General features: G+C 39.0%; 3 protein-coding genes across 13 annotated transcripts in view; 1 reads left to right on the top strand and 2 right to left on the bottom strand.

Annotated features, from left to right (window-relative positions):
* NTAN1 (N-terminal asparagine amidase) overlaps positions 1-24,297 on the bottom strand; it is a 51,319-nt gene that overhangs the window by 3,331 nt on the left and 23,691 nt on the right. The window contains exons 10-11 of one of the 3 annotated variants that reach the window (XR_014022578.1): positions 10,690-10,761; positions 1,960-2,170 (exon numbers count right to left, since the gene is read on the bottom strand). Coding sequence is in view for 1 of the 3 variants with exons in the window: in XM_081298729.1 (XP_081154855.1) it covers positions 10,756-10,761 (6 nt within the window). In the remaining 2 variants the exon portion in view is untranslated. Of the gene's footprint in view, positions 1-1,959; positions 2,171-10,647; positions 10,762-24,297 lie in introns of those variants that run through there. The other 2 variants (XR_014022577.1, XM_081298729.1) reach the window with 2 other exon arrangements.
* Positions 1-24,297, top strand: part of PDXDC1 (pyridoxal dependent decarboxylase domain containing 1) — a 54,768-nt gene that overhangs the window by 22,143 nt on the left and 8,328 nt on the right. For 7 of the 9 annotated variants that reach the window (XM_081298721.1, XM_081298723.1, XM_081298725.1 and 4 more), the window contains exons 5-16: positions 708-854; positions 1,703-1,892; positions 4,784-4,852; positions 5,761-5,839; positions 10,999-11,083; positions 11,964-12,012; positions 12,172-12,273; positions 13,359-13,484; positions 16,785-16,835; positions 20,222-20,285; positions 21,944-22,077; positions 23,034-23,139. In XM_081298721.1, coding sequence (XP_081154847.1) covers positions 708-854; positions 1,703-1,892; positions 4,784-4,852; positions 5,761-5,839; positions 10,999-11,083; positions 11,964-12,012; positions 12,172-12,273; positions 13,359-13,484; positions 16,785-16,835; positions 20,222-20,285; positions 21,944-22,077; positions 23,034-23,139 — 1,202 coding nt within the window. The remainder of the gene's footprint in view (positions 1-707; positions 855-1,702; positions 1,893-4,783; positions 4,853-5,760; positions 5,840-10,998; positions 11,084-11,963; positions 12,013-12,171; positions 12,274-13,358; positions 13,485-16,784; positions 16,836-20,221; positions 20,286-21,943; positions 22,078-23,033; positions 23,140-24,297) is intronic. The other 2 variants (XM_081298722.1, XM_081298724.1) reach the window with 1 other exon arrangement.
* MPV17L (MPV17 mitochondrial inner membrane protein like) overlaps positions 1-24,297 on the bottom strand; it is a 77,033-nt gene that overhangs the window by 50,341 nt on the left and 2,395 nt on the right. Inside the window, exon 2 of the mRNA XM_081298737.1 lies at positions 10,690-10,761. Within this exon, the coding sequence (XP_081154863.1) occupies positions 10,690-10,693 (4 nt within the window). The 5' untranslated portion in view covers positions 10,694-10,761. The remainder of the gene's footprint in view (positions 1-10,689; positions 10,762-24,297) is intronic.

Here is a 24,297-nt window from a genome sequence, read left to right as displayed (position 1 = left end):
CGAGGCAAGCGCTCTACCGCTGAGCCACAATCCCAGCCCCGGACACAATACCTTTATTTTGTTATTTTAAGTTTGTTTATGTGGTGCTGGGGATCAAACCCAGTGCCTCACACATGCCAGGCAAGCGCTCTACCACTGAGCCACAACCACAACCCCCTAGTTTATTCTTTATAAGGGAAATTAACCCATCTATTTTAGTTACATGTAAAACAAAACAAACCTAGTTCCCCTTGGATTTACTGTACTATTTTCAATAGCTGTTTAATGCAAGAAATTGTTCTTTAACAATTCTTTTTAAAATGTTTTCCATTCATTTTATCTTAGTTCTATCCTCTGTAGTTCTTCTTTTCCCCGATTTTGGGGGATGGAATCCAGGGCCTTCTGCTTAATAGACAAAAGCTCTATTATTGAGCTACATCCCTAGCCCCTCCTGTAGTTCTTAAGGTTGATATTTAATTTTTAAAATACTATAAAAGTAAATTGCTCAAAAACAGTTTGTACCTGCTCAATAAAAAGAGGGATATTTATTTCTTAGAACTCATTTTTAAAATATTTTTCCCTCCAAACTTGCACTACCATACATGCATTGACTTTTCTGAACTTCTGCCTTCTAGGACATTATGTGGATTTCAAGTCTAACAGATTTCTCTAAATTCTAATTTTGTTTTTGTGCTTTGACTCTAATACTTGTTTAATTTTATTAACAGAATCCAGAATATAGGAGAACAAGGTCACATGGCTTTGTTGGGGCATAGTCTGGGAGCTTTTATTTCAACTCTAGACAAAGAGAAGCTGAGAAAACTTACAACTAGGATACTTTCAGATACTACCTTGTGGCTATGCAGAATTTTCAGGTAAAGACATTATTAAGAGTTTTTAGTTTCTGTAAAGTTATTTCTGAGTCATATGTGAGTGAGCTTTCTTCTGGAGCTCTACCCTGGGCCTCTCTTGGAAAGGTTGCTTCCTCTCTCCATGCCTCAGCTTCATTGTCTGCTAAGTGTGGATAACATTAATAGCTGTCATGGAATTATTGTGAGGATGAGCTAATGGATTAATATATGTAAAGAACTGAGAACATAAGCACATAAATGTTTGATAGTGTCAACAATTATTTATTTCTAGTTATTTATTTTCCTAGTTTGTACCTAGTGATAGAAGAGCAATGATCTGGATGAAATATTTTTATTCACATTTTTCTTCCTTCTCTAGAATATTGAAAATGAAAAGCCCCAAGCAGATTATAAGAAAAGAAAAAGTTAGCCTAACCAACATTTTTGGCAGTTTTATTTATTCTGGATGTTTTAGGGCTAAATCTGTGCTAACAACCAGCTGGCCGCCTTGTAGAATAAGCCAGAACCATGGAAGGTTCTCTAGTGCTCTACCACTGAGCTATAGCCCCAGCCCCTCTTTAGGCTTTTTCTATCTGGGAGACTCCAAATTTCTATTTGTTTTCCATAGTTTCTCCTCTCTCTGGACTTAAGTACAGATGAAGGGTTGTTACTGCTCTCCTATATATCCTTCAGCTACAGTGAGTTGTCAACTATCTAAGATCATAGTGTTTCACATTCTTATCCTCTCTGCCTGACCTAGATGACATTATCTGACTTCAGAAAATAATTGCTTCCATGATTATAAGATTAACATATATAGTCAGAATTAATCAGAAATAGAAGTACATTAATATATGGGTGTCTCTTAATAGGTATGAAAATGGTTGTGCTTATTTCCATGAAGAGGAAAGAGAAGGACTTGCAAAGATCTGTAGGCTTGCCATTCATTCCCGATATGAAGACTTTGTGGTGGATGGATTCAACGTGTTGTATAACAAAAAACCTGTTGTCTATCTCAGTGCTGCTGCTAGACCTGGCCTGGGCCAGTACCTTTGTAATCAGGTAATGTGGTATAAGGCAGCTGTTTTGAAGAAACAGTGCCATGTTTTGTCATGAAGCTTTAAAAAAAAAACCAAAAAACGGTTTCATTCGCTGTATTGCCCAGGCTGGTCCCCGACTTCTAGGCTCAAGTGATCTTCTTGCCTTTGCCTCCTAAAACTTGGGACTCCCCAATGTGTACGGCCACACAAAGTTTGTCCTGAAGCTTTTAAATTGCAAAGGCTCATTTCATTAGCTGCTGTGTTCAAGTTGAAAGAAAGATGATCTTATGTGTTTGTTTCCTAATAATGAAAAAACAAAGCATATATTATTGAATTTAGAAATTATGTGTGATGGATACATTTATGTATTTTTAATTGCTCAATCAACTGTAGTCAAAAGTTTTACCTTATTTCTTTCCATACTCTAATCAAATGGTACACGTATGTATTTTGCTTTTTTCATTTACTCTTCTAATAGAAGTATGTCATACATGTTTAATGTCTTGGCAGTTCTTCAAGTGAATGTACAGAAATTTAATTGACTATTTCCCCTTTGGACAATAGAACATTTCCATTCTCTTTTTATGACCGCTTTCAGGTAGCACTCTTTTTGTAGATATTTATATATCTTTTGCACATATTTATATATAAAGCTTTGTCTAAGGGGCTGGGGTGTGGCTCAGGAGTAAAGCACTCGCCTAGCATGTGTGAGGCGCTGGGTTTGATCCTCAGCACCACATAAAAATAAATAAAATAAAGGTATGTGTCCAACTACAACTAAAAAATAAATATTTTTTAAAAAAAAGCTTTGTCTCGGGGCTGGGATTGTGGCTCAACGGTAGAGCTCTCAACTAGCACATGCGAGGCCCTGGGTTGGATCCTCAGCACCACATAAAAATAAATAAAAGATATTGTGTCCAACTAAAAAAATATATATTAAAAAAAAGCTCTAACTTTAGTGTTATATTCCTCTCATAGGTTTTCAGAATCAATCTAGAATTACTCAAAGAGCATTACTATTTTTAAAGCCCAATCAGGAGGACTACCTTGAGATCAAAAGATTGTAAACCCTCTTAGCCAAGAATGTTTAATGAGGGTTGGAGAGTTGATGAGGGAAGGGGCCCTGAGAGATGTGTAGAGGCAACTCAGGGACTAGAGCTGATTCTGAACTGTGATGGCTGATGGCAAGAAATTATGTCCTCCTCTTTAGGGTGTTTCTATCTTCCTCTAGACAAATGAGACAAATCACTTGAGAACCTAGGGCAAGCCAGGTTCTTGTGGATTAGTAACAATCTACTCTCCAAAAGTATGAGATTTATGAGAGTGTTCTATTAAGAGACACAAGCAAGTGGCAGAAGAGTGTATATGAAATGGCCATGCTCATGCTTTTAAAAACATGCACATGTTCATATAGGTAGTTTTATACTTAGAAAAATAGGTATGTCTAAATACAGACACACATCCCCCAGAAAATGTCTGGAAAGTTATATGCTAAAAACAGTGGTGGATATTTTTTTCTTTTGGTACCAGGTATTGAAGCCTGGGGTTCTTTGCCACTAAGCCACATCCCCAGCCCTTTTTATTTTTTGAGATACTGAGACAGGTCTCACTAACTTGCGTTAGGGCCTTGCTAAACTGCTGAGGCTGGCCTTGAGCTTGTGATCCTCCTGCCTCAGCCTCCTGAGTTACTGTGATCACAGGAGTGTGCCAACCCATCTGTTCACTTTTTAAATTCTTTTAAAAATCCATTAAGGAGGAAAATGTGAATAAAGTACTCATTAAATTTTTTATCTTTAATGAAGCCAAGTCTTAATTACACAGAATAATATGCTGCAACTATTTACAATTCCTAAAACTATAAACACTTGAGGATTTGGAAACTAAAAATTGAGTATAAAATTAATTTGATTAGGGCTGTAGCTCAGTGGTAGAGTGCTTGCCTAGCACTGGGTTCAATCCTTAGCACTGCATAAAGATAAACAAATAGAATAAAGGTATTGTGTCCATCTACAACTAAAAATATTTTTTAAAAAACTGATGAGGTTGTCTCCATATTTTTTAATATTTATTTTTTAGGTATAGATGGACACAACACAATGCCTTTATCTTTATGTGGTGCTGAGGATAGCTTCTGGGTCCCGCCCACGCTAGGCAAGCAGTCTACCGCTGAACCCCAGGCCCACCCCCCTCCTGTCTCCATTCTTAACACTGACTTCACTTAAAAAATGTAGGTTTGGCCAGGAGCAGTGGTACATGCCTGTAATCCCAGCAATTCAGGAGGCTGAAGCAGGAGGATTACAAATTCAAAGTCTGCCTTAGCAACTTAGTGAGACCCTAAGCAACTTAGTGAGAAGACCCTGTCTCAAAATAAAAAGGGCTTGGGATGTGGCTCAGCGGTTAAGTGTCAATCCTTGGTAGAAAGAAACAGAGAGAAGGAAAAGAAATTTGGGGAGAAGGAAGGAAAGAAAGAAAGAAAGATCTGTTGATCCATATTTATTACTGTATAAGTGTGGGTGGACCCACAAATAAGATATTGTTCTTTGAATGCCTTTAGCTGATGTTATTTACCAGTAATGCTTGGAGAAAGAATCCTAAATTACCATTCAGAATGCCCACTATTTCTTTTGTTTGGAAAAGTGTTTGTTTTTTGATATATGGTAGAATGTACTAAGACAGTTATTCATTTAGAAAATTTTACATTATATCCTCTTAAACAACATCTGGCAATTCACTGTTTTGTTTGGTTGGGGGTTTGGCTTGACTTTCCAAGTAGATACTTTAATATCTACTTACATATTAAGAGTTCCTAAGGGGAAAGATTTTTCTAAAGAAAAATCAACCTTCCATCTTTCACAATCATAAATGAATAGTGACAGAGAACTTTGTTCTAAAGTCATACATCTCTTCTTGTAGCTTGGCCTGCCCTTCCCCTGCTTGTGCCGTGTGCCCTGTAACACTATGTTTGGATCCCAGCATCAGATGGTAAGTTCTGGTTTTGGTTTATTAAATAATATGGAGTTAAGTTTTGTCTTTCTTTCACCTGAAGTTGTTTGCTGACCTGCAGATAATTATTAGCTTATTTGTTTATTGTTTTGATATTTCTATAATACATGCTTCTGTTTATATGTGCATGAAGTTTGGCCGGTATATAGGTCAGGAGCATCTAGCTCTTAAGGAATCTTACAATCATTAATCACTATATCACCTGTTGCTGCTGCCCGTTTTTTTTCCCCTATTTTGGGGGGATATTGGGCATTAAACCCAGGGCCTGTGCATGCTAAGCATGAACTCTACTCAGCCCTATCACTTTAAATTGAAATACAACAACCAAAATAAGTACCAGAAATTCCTTCTGATACTCATTCTTTTAACGAATTACCACTGTTGCCTGGATTTATGAATAGGCAGATTTTGAAAATGAGGTTCTTTATTGTTATCTTGGGGTTGATTTCTGCTTATTTTTAGACATGCAAATGATAAACCTCTCTGTACTGAAGCCAGAGGAAAAACGACAGATTATAGGGTTCTGCATTCCTTTTTTTAAGATAGTTTCATTTTTTAAATTTTATACTAATTTTAGTATTAGTATAGGTATTTTGTTGATTCTTTGGGGAGGGTTGAGAGAACATTTTCCTGAAGTGTTTAAAACTAGAAAAATATTCTACATATGTACAGTTTTTACCTTTTATCTCATTTAGCTGATTTTTCTATTAGTCTTCAAGAAAAATTTTGGTTTTCATATCTGATTAAGGAAAATAGAAATGTCAAGAGTAAATAGATTTGAGTGATTAACTTTGAGAGTCATCTGCTGCTTTTGGAAGTCATAATTTTTCACTACATAGTTTTTATGCTCATTGTATCCTGTTTCATGGTTTGTTATTTGGTCCCAGGATGTTGCCTTCCTGGAAAAAATGATTAAAGACGACATAGAACGAGGAAGACTGCCCCTGCTGCTTGTTGCAAATGCTGGTAGGTATCATAAACCTGCATCTTCAATTATGAATATGCAAGAGGGACCTTAAATGCTTTCCTGAAAAGTCTTAAGAAATGTTTAATATACATTATATTACATAATTGTAATGTAATATGTTAATAATACATTACATAATATAGATCCATTACATAATACAATCTGTATCCACATGACAGTGAGAACTATAATGTTAATGTTAGCTCTTAGATTTTCAGTTGTTGGGGTTGTGGTTCAGTGGCAGAGGGCATGTGTGAGGCACTGGGTTCGAGCCTCAGCACCACATAAAAATAAATTAAAAAATGGTATTGTGTCCATTAACAACTAAAAAAAAATAATAAAATTTTTTTTAAATTTTCAGTTGTCGGTCTGTTTTGGGAATGTGTGCGTTTCACACGCATGTGCACGCCCACGCTTTTTTCATTTAGGTTGTCAACACTTCTTCATTTCCTTCATGTGCTTCCTTTCTCTAAATTAAGTTTTTAAACATCACACTTGAATATCCATCTCAGAGGGGAACAGGTCAACTACCATTTTCTGCTTCACTTATTGTATTGAATTCAACATTGTGCCTCGAGTCCTAGATAGTGAAGTAAGGCAAGAAAAATATTTTAAAAAATATGGATTAGAAGGGAAGAAGTAAAACGGTCTTTATTTGTAGATGGCATGATTATATTGATAGAAAATCCAAAGGAAACTAAATTAAAGCTACTGGAACTAATTAGTGAACCTAGCAAAGTTTTTTGATTTCTGCCTCCTAGCAGTGCACAACTAAAAAGTGAAATTTAAAAAGTCATTTGTAATAGCATCAGAAAACATGAAAACTTTATGGATAAATTTAACTAAGCATATACAGAGCACCAAGAAATACAGAATATTGCTGAAAGAAATTCAAGAGACCTAAATAAGTGAACTGATATGCCATGCACATAGATTGGAAGACTCAATATTGTTAAGTCCCTTCTTTCCAAACTAATCTGTAGATTCAGTTCAATTCCTATCAAAATCTTGGCTTCTTATTAGGTGCAGTGGCACCTAATTATAATCCCAGCAACCGGGGAGGCTGGTGTAGGGATCACAAGTTCAAGGCCAGCCTCAGCAACTAAGCAAGACCCTGCTTCAAAATAAAAATTTTAAAAAAGGACTGGGGATATAGTTCAGTGGTAAAGCATTCCTGCATTCAGTCTCCAGTACTAAAAAATAATAATAAAATCTCTCCTTCTCTTTTCAGTTTCTTAGTTAGATATATTAGCTGATTCTAAAAGTGTATATGGAAATGTAAAGGACCTGAGAATAGCCAAAATAATTTTGAAAAAGAACACAATTTGAAGATTTACCCTATCTGACTTCAAGACTTCCTATAAAGCTACAGATAAGGGCTGGGAGTGAAGCTCAGTGGTAGAGGACACACTGAGCATGTCTGAGGTCCTTGGTTCAATTCCCATATCTATCTCTATCTCTCTCTCTCTCTCTTCTCTCTCTCTCTCTCTCTCTCTCTCTCTCTCTCTCTCTCTCTCACACACACACACACACACACACACAGCTACAAATAAGAGATTAAGAATGTGAGATTAATTGAAGAGAATGGAGAGTTCAGAAATATACTCATGGTCACTCCATTTTTAACAAAGACCCAAGATAATTCAAAGGAGAAAGGTGTTTTCTACCAGTGGTCTTGGAAAAAATGGATTTCCATGTGGAAAAAACTGAACCTCAAACCTTCACCTCACTTTGTATATAAAAATTAATTATAAATGGTTCATAGGTCTAAATATAAGAGCTAAGGGCTGGGGATGTGGCTCAAGCGGTAGCGCGCTCGCCTGGCATGCGTGCAGCCTGGGTTCGATCCTCAGCACCACATACAAACAAAGATGTTGTGTCTGCCAAAAACTAAAAAATAAATATTAAAAATTCTCTCTCTCTCTCTCTTTAAAAAAAATAAAATTAAAATAAATAAATATTAAAAAATAAAACAAATAAATAAAAATGACATAAATATAAAAGCTAAGCTAACTAAAAAAAAACTTCTAGAAGAAAATACAGGAAGGGTCTTGTGACCTTGGATTAGGAGAAGATTTCTTAGAACTTGGCATGATGCTTCATGCCTTTAATTCCAGCCACACAGGGGACTGAGGAAGGAGGACCACAAATTCAGGGGTATCCTTGGGAATGTCTCAAAAAAAAAATTTCATTAAGGCATAAAAAATAAGAACCATGAATTATACTTTATTGAAAATTAAGAGCTTGGCTAGGGTGTAACTCAGTGGCAAAGTGCATGCTTAGCATCTACCAGGTCTTTTGTTCAATCCCAGCACCAAAAAGAAGGCAAAAAAATTAAAAGCTTTTACTCTTCAAAAGATCCTACCAAGAAAATGAAAGCAAATTATAGATGGGAGAAATATTTATAAAATGTTTTTCAGAGAAATATATCTTGTATCCAAAATATGTAAAGAATTCCTGCAACTCAACAGTAAGAAGCCAGTACAGTTTTTACAACCAACAAAAGAGGATTGAGGATATAGCTCAGTGATAGAGAGCCTGGCATGCACTGGTCCCTGGGTTCTATCCCCTGCACTGCGGAGAGGGGAGCAGGGAGGAAACCACCTAAGATGAAAAGATTTGAGTAGACACTTACCAAAGAAAATACTTGCACTTGAAAAGATGGTTAACATTATTACACTAGAAAAGTGCAATTTTTAAATCATAGGGCTGAGGGTGTAGCTGTGTGGTTTTATGCTTGCCTAGGATGTGTGAGGCCCTGGGTTCTATCCTTAGCACCACAAAAAATACCCCAAGATGAGATATTACTATTTCTGATAGAGTGGAGGGAATTTAAAAATACAGTGGCAAATGCTTGTGAGCAGAGTAACTAGAGCTCTCATATGTTGCTGGTAGGGGTTCAAAATGTTGTAGCCATCTGGAAAAGAGTATGGCAGTGCCTCAAGAGCAAAACATAACATTACCACGTAAACCATCAGTCTCACTTCCATGTACTTTCAGAGGAATAAAGAAATACCTCCACACAGACTTGTATGCAGATATTCATAAACAAAACAACCTAGATATCCTAACAAAGCAGAGCAACTTCAAAAGTATGCTAAGTATTAAAAGCCAGACACAAAAAGGTACACAGTGTATGATTCCACTGATATGAAATTCTAGAAAAGACAAAATTACAGTGACAGAATCAGATCAGGGTTGTCTGGGGTCAGTGAGGAGAAGAGCAAGTGAAGTGGGAAACGGAGTTTCAGAGGTGATGGAAATGTTCTGTATCTTGATCACGTTGGTTACGCACTATAGATACATTGGCCAAAATTCATTGAACGTTGGGCTGGAGTCATCACTCAGTGGTAGAGTGCTTGCCTGGCATGTGGGAGGCCCTGTGTTCAATCCTCAGCACCACATATAAATAAATAAAAGATCCATTGACAACTGAAAAATATAAAACCTTGAAAAAAAACACTCATTGAACGTGTCAGACATGTGGCACAAGCCTATGCAAGTGACTCAGGGAGCTAAGGCAGGAGGATCACAAGTTTGAGATCAGTCTCAGCAACTTAGGCTCTATCTCAAAACAAAAAATAAAAAAGGGCTGGGGATGTAGCTGGGTGGTAGGGTGACCCGGGTCAATCCCCAAGCAACTTAGCCAAAAACAAGAATAAAACATAAATGACTGGGTTTTATTGCCTGTGAATTATGCTACAGTAATTATTTAAAAAAAAAAAATATTGCGGAAGGAAACCACCACTTCCTGTCTGACTTATTGTATAAAGACAAACACAGATCTGCCCATATTCAATCAGTTGTTAGACTGAAGGGACTGCAACTGGCACCTGAGTGACTTTCCACTGAGACCTTATTGTAAACACCAGAAGACACATCCCAGGGGTTAGTCAGTAGACAACTACCATAAAAAGTGAAAAGGAGTCTGAATGTGGTCCAGTCACTAACACTGCACTGTGATAGTAGAGTCATGTGTTGGTGTGTGACCTTGGTTCAACCAAATTAAGTGTGTCAGTTGAGATATTTTTAAAATTTTGAGATTTGTATGAGAAAAAGAAAAAGGTTTTACCCCTTTTCCTGGCATAGATTTTGAGGGGGAAGACATTTCTTTAGTAGGATTTGTTTGGCATTGGTAGGGGCATGAAATCTTACTAGTTGGAACTCTACTAACTGGAAATTTGGGACAGCTGGGAAAATACATGGCTCTATGTCTTATTTAAAGTCCATCTGAAAAAGAACCTGTCCAACAAAATCTGTAGGGCAATCATATCACCAAGGGAGTGACTCAAAGTGTTTAATGTTTAAATAGGCGTCAGATTGTATGTTCTATATTAACAAAGAACCTGGGTGGGGAAAAAAGCCCAAGTTCGTGTGTGTGTGTGTGTGTGTGTGTGTGTGTGTGTGTATTTCTGTTTCTAAAGGATACACCTGAAATGGGAATAGGAAAGAGAATGAATCAGACATTACTCTCCTATGTGCACATATGAATATAATGACCAATGTAATTCTACATCATGTACAACCAGAAGAATAGGAAGTTGTACTCTATATATGTATAACATGTCAAAATACATTCTACTGTCATGTATAACTAATGAGAACAAATAATAAATATAGCTGTTAAAAAAAAAAAAGAAAAAAAAGGATACACCTGTGTCAAAATAACCCAGAACATGACAATAGGATGAGAAGGAATATTTTAGGCAAATGCTGACAAAAGTACTATAGCAGCATTAGTGTGGGGTAAAATAGACTTTAGATGCCTGAAAGACATCATAATTTACTAAAAGATCGGTCCTGAATGCTTATGGATAGAAATTTGAAATATATAAAGAAAAAAACTTACACATTACAGTTGAGCTGTTGACAAACTCATAGCTGTCTTCATGGGAGACTTATTTCTCATAAATCATTAGGTCTAGTGGATAGAAAATCAATAATATAGTTAGATGCATATAATGGAGAGTACACATAAGCTTACAAATCAACTTGTAGAAGTTGATTTTAAGTCAGTCTACAAAGAAAATCTTAATAAAATAGGGATGTAATAAGTTTCTTCCCTCTTAAGGAGATACTGTATGTAAAAGCTCCTAGCTTTGAACACTCGGGAGATATTTGTTCTTTCTAATATCCCTGTTTATTTCTTTTATTCTAGGAACTGCAGCAGTAGGACACACAGACAAGATTGGACGTTTGAAAGAGCTCTGTGAGCAGTATGGCATATGGCTTCACGTGGAGGGGTAGGTGGATAGGAGGTTGTGTGGCTCCTTGTTGGGCCTGTACATAGTCTTCATGAACACAGACCTCCAGGGCGTCCCTAACACCACAAACAAGAAGAAGAAGAAGCATGGACATCCAGGCCTCTCTGTAGTGACATCATTAAGGGTTCTTTTGGTTACAGATAACAAAATAACCCAAATTGACTAAAGCAAAAGAGATTTAATTTAAAAGACCAGTACTAGGATTGACTTCAGATATACTGTCAACCAGAATTGAGTGTCTTCCTCCCACCTGTGTTTCCCCAGTCACAGTCCCTTGGCTCGGTGTCCTGGGTATGGGCTGAGTGAAGGGACTTTCCTACGATAGTGCAGATAACTGCACAGACTGCAGCCTTCCTTCCAGCAGGGCAGAGACCTCATGAAGTGGAGTGCTCGCACAGTCTAGGCTACATGCCCACTTCAGGAGCAGGCGATGTCTCCACCTAAAGCTCATGTTCTGGTAGAGGAAATTGGGGTGTGTCTCAGAAGGCCATTGGAGTGCCTTTAAGGGAAAGGTGGGAAGCCGATGCAGGGCAACCAGAGTGGTGATCGTGCCCACCACATCATCCATGGTAGGTTTCTTTTTCATCTCCAAAAGAACAATGTCTGAGAAAGAGTAGCTGTGAAAGATGCAGAGTGGTTAGGCCCGACTCAGTAAACAGGGATATGCCCTGAGGCATTTTCAAGGTTTTCTTAGAATTTATATCATCTACCTGTTCCTTTGCTGTCATATAAGCTAACGGCAACTGAAAGACATTTACATGTCACCCTGCAAAAAAGCCTTCAATTTTTTGGAAAGTGCATATTTAATGAATCAGTAACATTACGTGATTAGTTCTTAGATTGGTGCTTTTTCTTCCAGTGTGAATCTGGCAACATTGGCTCTAGGTTATGTCTCCTCGTCAGTGCTGGTATGTTCTTGATTTACTAAATATTAATGTTTTTAAGAAGGAATTAAAATCTTTCAATTCTTGGTGGCTTTTTTTTTTCCAAAGTGTTTTTAAATGGAAGAGGGAGTTGGGTTTAGTGTGTTCTGATAATCTAATGAAAATTCCTCCTCTTCTTGGTAGGCTACAACCAAATGTGATAGCATGACACTGACTCCTGGACCGTGGCTGGGTTTGCCGGCTGTTCCTGCAGTGACTCTCTACAAGCATGATGATCCTGCCTTGGTGAGCTTGTCCTCTCTGGAGTGGGGAGTGGCTGATACTCATTATTGGCTTTAGGGACAATTTTGGAGGCTAAAAATCCAGATGAGTGGCTCTCTCTGGTCTGCTTGTTTTTTTGTTGTTGTTGGTGGTGGTGATGGTGGTTGTTTCTTTTTAATACTGGGGATTGATTCCAGGGGCACGCTACTGCTGAGATACATTGCAATCTGGCTAGCCTCAGACTTGTGCTCCTCCTGCCTCAGCCTCCTAAATCGCTGGGATTATAGGCATGCTCCATAGTGCCTGACTAGGGACAAAATATAGAATAAAAGAGTGAAAGTTTTCTTGATTTTACTTTTTTTTTTCCACACAGGTGATCCATATCATACAGATTTTTCTATTATGCACCTCATTCTTCCCTATGTATAGGAAGAATTTTTTTATGACATTTTATGACTGCATAATAATCAGCCACTTAAGTGTCAGGTTTTTTTTATCATGATCATATCTTGTGAATTTGTTGGATGTTTTCAGGTTTTTGTTACTGAAATAATGAGACAATGAACATCTTTCTGTATTTCAAATTGTTCCTTAGAATAGGTTCCCAGAAGTAGAATTACTGAGTTGTAAATATTTTAAGGCCTCTGATCCACATTGTCTAGTAGGATGGAACATGATATTTTTTAAAAAATCAGAAGTTGTTTCTGATATAAGTTAATGGCAGGCATATACAAACTACATGTTAAGTGATTATTGCTAAAATAGTTGATGTCTTGCTCATTTGATAATGACCGGGTATTCAAGGATGCTCAGAGCACCCTTGCAAGTGGCTGCCTCTTGAATGGCCAAGAGCTCTGGCTCAGGCATATGACCCATCTGGATTCTCTTCCTGGCTTTGTCACCACTCACCTCTAAACCTATGGATAAAGCCAGGACTCTGAACTAAACTACCTGGAATGAATTCCTTGTGGAGTTGTGGGGAGGTCAAATGGATAAAGAAAACAAAGCATGCAGTAGCATCTGTCACATAGTAAGTGTGTGTAAATGGTAACTGTATAGTTCTGAGGATCCAGTGTCTTGGATTAATGCACCCATATTGGCTTTTTCAGACATTAGTTGCTGGTCTTACATCAAATAAGCCAGCAGACAAACTCCGTGCCCTGCCTCTGTGGTTATCTTTACAATACTTGGGACTTGATGGGATTGTGGAGAGGATAAAACATGCCTGTCAACTGGTGAGTAGAAACCTGAAGTTTAAATGAATCACAAAATCTCCTTGACAAAAGCAGAGACAGAAAAATTATGCATTTGTGTACCTGCCATCCAGGACCTCATCATCTGAATTTACCATCTCATAAACTATCAGACTTCCTGCCCTGTATGTATATGTTTCTTGTTGGAAGATCTGGGAGCAGCTGCTGGCATTGACTCAGAATTTTGGGCTGGATAAAATCAAATTAAAAGAAGATAGGCCTGCTGGCACACACCTGTAACCCCAGCCACTTAGTGGATTGAGGCAGGAAGATCACTAGTTAAAGGCAAGCGTGGACAACTTTTCAGAGACCCTGCCTCAAAAGAAAGGGCTGGATGTGTAGCTTAGTGGTAGAGCAACCCTGGGTTTAATTCCCAGTATGAGGGGGGGAAAAAAAAAGATTAAAAGGAAAACCACTGTCAGCTTAGAATGAGAAAAGAAGTCACAGAATAACTTCCAGGGAGAGAGAGGATGCAGAAGAATAAACACTCCCTTTGGTTGATCCTTCAGGGTGACAGAATGTGAAGGTTAAAGGTAGAATATGGATGACATGCATATTTTTAACACCCTGGCATCGGTTCCCAAATTGCAGGGTTCTGGGGTCAGTTCTAATTCTCCTTACATTTAAAGTGTTCTAATTTTGAAAAGTATATAATTAATGCTGTAGTTAAGTATCCAGTCCATTTGGTTGCTATACCAAAATATCTTTAGCTAGGTAACTTAACACCATAAATTTATTTCTTACAGTTCTAGAGGCAGAGAAGTCTCTGATACCAAGAGATTGAGTGTCTGATGAGGGCCTCTTCATTATATATGGTGCCTCTGTCTGTCTTCACATGGCAAAAGGGGAGAACAGACTCCAGTCCCTTTTATATATACCTTCACTAATTCCATTCATGAGATTCCAGAAGACCCTACCTTTTAATACCATTATATTGGGGTTTTAGTTCAATATAGGAATTGTGGGTGATACAAACATTCAGGCTATAACTTTTAGAAAGCAAACAAGTAGCATTTGTACGGTATGAAAATTGAACTCAAATTCAGAAGCATGGTGTCACCTTCAACACCTCCATTTTCTCTCCTGTGAGATAGGGATATAATTTTACTAAAGATTATTATATGAGGACCTAATGAATTAATGTATGAAAGTGCCTGATCACACAGTAAGTTATAAATATATGTTTAAATCATTGTTTTAAATATTTTCTTGGATTGGCAATAGAGCTCATTGGTAGAACACATATATATATAGCTTTCACAAAGGTTTGCTTCACAGCACTTAAAGATATATGTACTTGTGTGTACATATTACATATGTAATATTGAGCATCCTTGCAAGCAGCTGCCTCTTGAATATTATATGTAATGTGTGTGTGTGTGTGTGTGTGTGTATGCATGCACGTATGTGTGTAATCATTCTTAGGGAATCGGTACTTCCTCAAGTGTTATTTTTATATTTTAAGAAAAACTAGCATTTTCTTATTTCTCTGACAGTGGCCCTTTGATTCTATAGGATAGTTCCCTAAAAAATAATTTTAAGATTTATGTTTATAAAAGCAGCATATTTTTAAAATAGTATTCTTGTGCTATTAGCTCATGTTTCGGTTTGGTTCTTATGAAAAAGAAGCCTTTATTGCCCTAGTAACTTAGTCAATTTAGGGAAAAGGCTTGGGCTCTCAGGAGAGTTTTTCAATTCCCTTTGGCCTGTGGGGTGCAGGAAAATAATGATGACACTAACTACCTAACCCTTGAGGTCACTACAGCTCTGGCATGTTCCTGAAAGCAAAACCTGTGGCTGATCTCAGATACTCATGAGGATTTCACTGATCCCCTGCTGCTGACTCACTGTTCCAAGTGCACACATTAAACTGCATGGACTTCAGCAGTATGGTCTTCTGTGTCATTTCATGCTTTACAGTCCATTTTTCTCATACTTTCCCTGGGGGCAGAAAGCAATCTTCTCCCCCGCCTCCTTAACAGCAGCAGCAGCATCTTCATGGGTAGCAGTTACGGAGTGTTTACTCATTGCCAAGCACTGGTGAAGCACTTCACATGCATCCACTCATTTGACCCCCCCAAAACTACACTTGGGTGTAATAAGTTCCATTGATAACAGCATATTAAAAATTAGGTATTAGGCTGAGCATGGTGGTATGTGCCCGTAACCCCATGAGACTGAGGCAGGAGGATGGCATGTTTGAGCCCCATCTGGGCAACTTAGCAAGACTCTGTCTCAAAAAATAAAAGAAAGGGCTGGGGTTATAGCTCAGTGGTAGGGTGCCCCTGGATTCAATTCCCAGAGCCCCCCCCCCCCAATTAGGTTTCATGAGGGGCTGTCCAGAGTCAATGCTCAATGAATACCTGTTGAACTAAGGTATCCATACTGCTGTTATCCCAGCCTGGTGACAAGGGAACTGGAGTTGAGACATTCTGCAGTGGTGATGATGGAGGTCATCATTTCTGTAGTGCACGCTGTGTTCTAGACATTGTTCCTGAGCACATAATGCATATTGGTGCACATTTGATTTTCACAATCCAGTAAGATGCCATCTTAAAGTTGAGGGAACTGGAGCACAGAGGCTTAAATAATGTATCCAAGGTCATAGCTAGTAAGTACCAGGCTGGGTGACTTATCCTGGTCCTCAGGTGGCAAGTGATGGAGCCATGCCCCAACTAGTACACAAGCATGATGTGTTCCCTTGGTTGTCCTTGTCTCCTCCACCAACAGTCAGTGCCATGCCTTGCTCATGTTTGTACTCAAGTGGCTTTTGCTTTGTTTTGTCTTTTCCCCTGGAACTGGGAATCCAACTCAGGGCCTTGTGCATGCTACACAAACACCCTGCCATTGAGCTACACCCTGAGCCCTTATTTTTTATTTTGAGACAGGGTCTGTTGAGTTCTCCAAGCTATCTCAAACTTGTGATTTTCCTGTATCAGCCTCCCAAGTAGCTGGGATTATAGGTGTGCACCACCACATACAGCTAAACTTTATAGTTTTTTAAAATAAATTACTTATATTGCTAATAGGACAGATTCACATGTCTCATTTGAAAGAGCTTTTCTTAAATCTGGGCATGTAAATTTTAACTGAAAGATTGAAGAATGTTTGCAGATTTTGAATTACAAAAATTGGCAGTCAGAATTTAGAAATCACCAAATTACAGATTCCTTTGTCTGCCTGAGATCCTTATTAGCAGACCCTCAATGACCCTCATGAAAATTTGCTAATATGTTGTATCAATCTAATGAAATTACACAAATTGTTGTTTGTCATTTGCAGAGCCAACGGTTGCAGGAAAGTTTGAAGAAAGTGAACCACATCAAAATCTTGGTATAGTATATAATTGCCTCTGTTTCTGAAATAAGTAACTTTTTTTTTTATAACTTCAGCAATAGAATGATTTTCTACAGTTGTAATATATATCAGTTGAGTTATAACAGCTCCAAGTAAATAAAACCAGAATCTTTGGAGAGATACATGTGTGAGTTAATAACCTCCTTACACAGATAGCTCAAGAGGAGAAATGTATACCATACAATTTTTAAATTCCTATAGTGCTTTCATATCATCCATTTATCCTGTTATGATTTAGAATTGCACAAAGGTCTTACAAGCACCAACGTCTTCACCTATCCAAGAACACTAGAACACCCATCTTCTGAAATGAGAAAGCCTTCTGTGTCTCAGAATGCTTTGGGCTACTTTTTCTGAAGCCTTCTGACACTAGAGTTTTCATTTGCATGAAGGAGAATGAGGAGAAAAGCAAGTGGACCTGCTCTTCTCCTCGTGTCTTCCTACAGTGAATCTCTCAGAGATTGCTCCCTCTATCCTGAGACAAGGAAATGAGAAATTTTGCAGTCCTAAAAACCAAGAATGTGTATCAGTTCAGGTGGGCATGTTTTCATGTTTTATTTTATATTTTAGAATTTCATTGTATTTTAGATTTTTATTAAAATAGACTTACTGTTTCTTTGATAATTCTTCAGAGTACAGTTCAATTTAAAACTCCTAAATTGCTGGGATTATATATTTGAATTTATTTGGGGCTCAACTTGGTATAGTGCATTTATTCTTTAGAACAAGGCTGGGTGGGGAGACTCTCTGCGTGGATCCACTTGACCTGAATTCTAGATGGGGGAACCTTACTTCAAATATCACACTAGAGAAGGAACAGGGATGATTCCAAGTCAGGAGACTTTTAAGTTCTGCTCTCAGTAGTGCCATTGGGTAGCCCTATGACAAGTCATTTTCTTAATCTTTTGAGCCTGTGATCTCAGCTGTTAAATCAAAGTATGTTAGATTCTACTGACTGCAAAGAGAAAGACCCAAAGTATGGATCAGACTGAGCAAGCTGTTGGGAATCAAGGCAGTGCAGAGCGTGGATTCTTCTCTGGTCCTGCTTTACAAACCCACTCCAGTATTTCCTCAAGTCCTCTCTCCTCTGAGTAAGAGGAGTTTAATGATATTAATTAATCACCAGTTTCTTGGTTTGGTTTTGGGGGTTTTTGTTTGTTTGTTTGCGGGGTGAAGGGGGATTGGAGATTAAACTCAGGGCCTTGTACATGCTAGGCAAGCACTCTGCCACTGGGCTACATCCCCAGCACTGCCCCCTTTTTTAAAAATTTTGAGATAGGGTCTCTCTAAGTTGCCCAGTCTGGCCTAGAATTTGTCATCCTCTTGCATCAGCCTCCTAAGTAGCTGGGATTACAGGTGTGCGCCCCTGCACCTAACCAATGACCAGTCCTTTTGGAGCATCTTTATAAGGCCACACACAGCCCAGACATAACCCTGCTCCATCCCTTCTTCCAGCAGCTGTTTTTTTCATAGAGGATACAATAATTGGCAAACATCACAAAGCACTGTGGTCCTGTCAGTCGTCCTCATTATTACCATCACAGTTGCTCCTTGGGATATGCTTCCTGAACACCGTGTGTGGTCCTGAGTACCTGCCTGCACCACCAGTTTACTGTTGCAGCAGCCTCCCTCTGCCTAGAAACACCCATTGCTCCCAGTTCTTCTCGTGACTGCTTTCTTAGCTTTCATATCTTACTTCAAATATCAACTTTTCAGAAAGGCTTTTCCTGACCACCCTAAGATAACCTCCCACTGCCATCTATCATTCTATCCCTAGGTTTTTTTCCTTCTAGGGTGTACTTATTACTCTCTGAAATCATGTATCTATTCATTGACTTTTTTCCTGCAGAAGCTCTTGAACACTTTATGCAAACTCATTACTATCCCTCATGTGTGCCTTAAAACCCACAGCCCTGGCCATGAGAGCCAGGCCCCGGCCATCCATGCTCCTCCTTCCCTGCAGCTCAGCTTACAATTTTCTTTCTGAATTAACCTTTGTTGTGAGCCCAGCAGTAGTTTAAAATTTTTATCATTGTAGTTATATTTAATCCAGTATCTCAGATATTTAGAATTGATAACTTCAGCATTAGCCCAGTCTGCCATGTTGCTAGAACTAGAAGTTTATGTATATAGATAGCCTTGTGCCGTCTTCCTTAGGCTTATCAACACTTGAGACTGGAGTTCAAGGAAAGCATTCAGTCGTAATATACATAGAAGTCATAGCACTCAAATTATTCTTCCTTAACTGAAGATTGGGAACAGATGAATTACTGCCACCTTTTTTGTTCCTACTTGCTTATTGGGCTTATCACACTGATCTATTTAAATATTGAGCCCCCATTTCTTTAAAAGTATTAACAATTTTATTTATGTAAAAGTTAAAAGAGGTAACAGAATCTGAGAGCATATTAGCATAGGAACTAGCTCATTAAATAATTGGCAGATTTGAATATAAATCTTAATCAGAATTATATTCACAAGGCCTTATGAAAAGTTTTGAGGTCAGCTACTTCCTGTCTCTTCAAGTTAGCATTTCCTGTTGTGGCCCTACGGGTGAGTCATCATACTCTGCCTTGGAGCATGAGTTTCATGACTAGAGTTATAGTGCTGCTATTGTTGAATGCTCAGAGAACTTCTCCCCCAGAGATGCACCGCCCCCCCACCCTCAGTCACCCACAGAGGCTGCCAAGGACATTGCTGCTCACTGTACCCTGACCCCATGGCAAAGCTGATGGCTGACCACTTGTTTGTTCAGTGGAGAGCAGGAACTTCTGCCGTATTTTCATAATCCAGTGAATGTTTTCATCTATTATGAAATCCATTAATGTGGTCAATTGATGCCTGTTTTGTATAAGTAGTGATTCTGAGTACTAAATATAAGTAAATATATTTAGAAAATACATATACAGTTCTAGATTGTGGGTGTCTATATTGCCTGCAGGTCTTGCATTCTGCTCTGGAAATTTTACATGGTGCAGAGAAAGTACTTGTTCTCCCTGCCACTGAGGGTATAAAAAGTTTTAATAAATCCTGAATAATTTCTGGAATTCTTCAAAGCATTTGTAGGATGATTCTAGCTCTACTTTTCCCATACTTTTTGGATCTTTAATGGTAGAACTATATTTATCTATTAATATTCAGATTTCTTCCTGATTTAATGTCAGTGTACATTGTCAGAGGCTAACCCTAGAATCCACAGAGTACTGTCAGGCTGGTTCATAGGTACACCTAAAAATTTTATTAAATCTTTGCTTTTGTGTACAAAATGGAGATCTCTAGCCTATTTTTCAAACTCAGTGTTTCATTCTGTGGGTGTTTGGAATTTGCCATCACTTGGTAATCCCAGACTTCTGTTTTTGCAGGTAGAAGATGAGCTCAGTTCTCCAGTAGTGGTATTCAGATTTTTCCAGGAATTACCAGACTCAGGTAGGTCATTTTTAATAGAGGGTTATTTTCATATATGTATTTAAGGGCTTTAAATTTGATATTATTTCAAGTTAAATAGTCAAAAATATTTTTGAGGGCTGGGGATATAGTTCAGTGATAGAGCACTTGCTTAGTATTAGTCTAATCCTCAGTACCACTAAAAAACTAATAAAATTTTTTAAAAATTATAGTTTGTTATGATTAAACCAGTGGTTACTAAATGCCAGTTTCTGGACCAGTCCTAGATTGGCTAAGAAGAGTCACTTGAAAATAAAGATTCTTGGGTCCTATATCCTAGATATTTTGATTTGGTAGTTTAGACCTAGGAATTTCTATTTTTAAATAAGTCCCAGCTGGGCATGGTAACACGTGTCTACAATCCCAGTGGCTCAGGAGGCTGAGTCGGGAGGATAACAAGTTCAAAGCCAGCCTCAGCAACTTAGCAAGGCCCTAAGCAACTCAGCAATAGCCTGTCTCTAAATAAAATATTTAAAAGGGCTGGGAATGTGGCTCCATTGTTAAGCGCCCTTGGGTTCAATCCCCAGAACCAAAAAAAAAAAAGAAATCCCAACTGCCACCAACTTAGTCCAGGGCATCACTGTTTTCTACCTTGGTGGCCACAGTCCCCATCTAGCTGATCTCTGACTTCCTCCTTTCCACATAGCCCCTTCCAGACCATGCTCCACGGGGCAGTGAGTAAGCGTTGTAAGTGGAAATCACAGTGTATGTTCCCTCCAGGCCATCAGTATGTTTCAGCTGAATGAAGTCCAGGCTCTGTCCCATGCCATGTGAGGCTGTCATGTTCTTCCCCGACTTCCTCTGACACCTCTTGTCATTGTGCCTCAGACAGACTGGTCTTCTCCACATTCCTACAATGCTCTTTGCTAGCATGTGGCCATGGCACTTGCTCTTCCCTCTACTTCAAACACATTTCCTCTTGCTCTTCTAGGGACTGGTTCCTTACCATTTAGGTCTCCACTAGCTGCCCACCTCCTCCGTCTGTCCTGTCTGAAATGACTCCATCGTATTAGAGTCCCTGCCTTCTTTCATGGCACTAGCAATGACATAGTGGTTGTTTTTTTTTAAATATTTATTCATTTGTTTTTACTTATAGGTGGACACGATACCTTTATTTTACTTTTTTTTAATGTGCTGAGGATTGAACCCAGTGCTTCACGCATGCTAGACAAGCGCTCTACCTCTGAGCTACAACCCCAGCTCGTGGTTTTCGTTTTCTTTATGGTCCATTTCCTCAACGAGAATGTAAGCTCCAAGATGAATGTGCCTGTCTGGCACATTCTTGGGCATGAATAAGTTCCCAAACCATTTAAGAGCTGAAGGGTAATTTTTGTGAAACCCAACGTGGATGCTGTTGGGAACTCTGACCTTGCATGATGCTGGTTAGACTGGTTGTTAACCTTCAATTTTTGTTGTTGTTGTTTTGTTTTGCTTTTTTGGATTGCCTTTCAAAATTTCTTGAAAACAGCCATTTTTAAAAATGAAATAATTCAGTTTCTGTGACTGTATTCAGCTGTTACATGAGGGAGAAGGTGTGGAACATTAAATCTTCTGTCAGACACATTTGATTTCAATAATATGAGACTGTTTTCACATTGGGATCTAAGTGAAGTGGGGTTTCACTATGATGTTTCTTTTAGCTAGCCATGTTTATAAGAGTGAATCCTCCTGTGTTTTGGCCTCAGATTCAGTGCTTAAAGCTGTCCCAGCACCCAACATGGCACCTTCAGCAGTCAACCGAGAGAGGCACTCCTGCGATGCGCTGAATCGCTGGGTAAGGAAAGCACCAGTCTGCTCCCCTATACATCCCAGAGCATCACCACCTGGCCTCCTAGCTGAGACAGCACAAGGTCACGCATGAGAAATCTGACTCATAGGCAGGGAGTCTCCTAGGAAGGCACTTGGCTTGTTCTGGGCTCTGCTCTGAATCGGATCCCCACCTCCCATGCTGTGACCTCTGGCAAGTCTTGGGCCTCCTTTCCTTACTTTCCTCATGTGACCACTGTTGCTGTCTGCGCCTGTAAAATAGCAGATATGGGCTGCAGTGCTGCTGCTTGGGTGTGGGGTGAGGTTCAAGCCATATCAGAAGCACTAGGCCAAGTCCATGTGTGCCTGTGGTAGGCTGACAGTGCCAGGCTGACAGTGCCAGTCCAAAGCTACATGCTCAGCCACTTTTTGGATACTGCAATACTACTAGGATCACAGTCTCAGTCATGTTCTAGACAGCATGTGGCTGCTGTCCACAGCACTGCCAGGGTTTGGTAAGTTACGGTGCATCTTTGCAAAGCAGGTCATAACAGCCATTATAAACCCCAGTTAAAGCAGATGGAAATGAATTAAATTAGAATGAAAAATGAATGAAATTAAATGAAAACTTCAGGTTACTCAAGTGTGTGTAGAATATCATGTTTTATGACAAACACTCCACTCAGAAAAGATCCAAATGTCAACAATTGGTGTTTTTGAGTGGTGTGTTATGGGTAATTTTTACTTTGTGGTGTTGGGTTACTTGCATCTCACATTTTTTTCTACAGTTAACTTGTATTAATAAGAAAAAAATGTAAAATGTGCCATTTTTAAAAACAAGTAACTCATAAGTATTTAGAGACAGTCTGAATATGAAAGGACACCAGCTCTATAAGCCTGTGATCTGGGCTGAGTGGGTGAGGGGAGGTGGGGGACACTCGAGTCCTATGTGGTAGGAGCTGATGCGCTGTCCTTGTCCCACAGCTGGGAGAGCAACTGAAACAGCTGGTACCTGCGAGTGGCCTCACTGTCATGGACCTGGAAGTCGAGGGCACGTGTATACGATTCAGCCCTTTAATGACAGCTGCAGGTAAACAGTCTCGTGGATTTCCCTCATTTTTATTCCAGAGGGAGTGGTTCCATGTCCATTAAAGTCCACGCTGCTGCTGATTGATTAACTTTTTTTTGACATTTCGTTCTGTGGTTTCTATCAGTCTGTCTTGTTTTGGAGGTGGAGATGGTAACTGGGGATCGAATCCAGGAGTGCTTTGCTCTCCCTAAGTTACTGAAGCTGGCCTTGAACTTGGGATCCTCCTATCTCAGTGTCTGGTATTACAGTGGTGCACCACCACACCCAGCTCCAACATTCTTTTTGGAAGGGCTTTAACTTTTCTTTTGGACTACATTTAGGTAGATTAACATTCTAGTGTAACATCTCAAAAATAGAATGAGACTTCTGAAATCACAAATTCCTATGCTCTGATATTCTGTGACCCTGGTTTTTCTGTTTTGATGATTCTTACTCCCAACTGCATGTTTGAATCACCTGCAGGACTTAACAACTATCAGGCAGCTGGGCCATCAACAGAGAATCTGATTTCTTAGGTCCAGGAGTGGAGCCTGGACATCAGTATTATTTTTTTTCAATTGCATTTTTGTTGTTGCTGTATGTATTTAAGGTGTACAACAGTATGTTTTGGTACTCAGAGGTGAAGACCTAATACAAGGCAAGGTATAAAGAAAGGGCACAGAGCTCCCATGCCCTCTCCTGACGCACCATCTTCCAAGAGCTTCCATGTGTCCCACTATCCAGAAGATTCCCCACAGATTCCAGTAGGCCAGTGAAGGTTGAGAGCCACCTTTTTAAACTTTTCAGAAAGCAGTGTAGTTCAAAATGTGTTTCATGACAAAGCCCTGGGGACATGTATCTTCCTTCTCAGCCACTAAGTGCCTGTGGGACCTTGAGCAAGATTCTTGCTCTCCAGACGTTCCCCATTACCTCATGGTAGCAAAATGAAGACTAAACAACAGGAGAAATAACTGTGGTGTCCTGTTGCACAGTAGGGTGACCTCTGATGACAATAATGTTCTATACATTTCATAACTAGTAGAAGGTCTTTGAATGCTTTCCCACACGTGAGTGGTAAGTGTGTGAGAAGATAGAGATGCTTACCCTGGTTTGTACACTACAGTGTGTACATGTATCAAAATATCACCTGGTACCCTATGAATATGTACACTTTTTATG

This window comes from Spermophilus citellus, assembly GCF_964194105.1.
Source record: "Spermophilus citellus genome assembly, chromosome: 6".
NCBI classification, from domain to species: Eukaryota; Metazoa; Chordata; class Mammalia; order Rodentia; family Sciuridae; genus Spermophilus; species Spermophilus citellus.
This window is presented reverse-complemented; position numbering and strand designations above follow the sequence as displayed.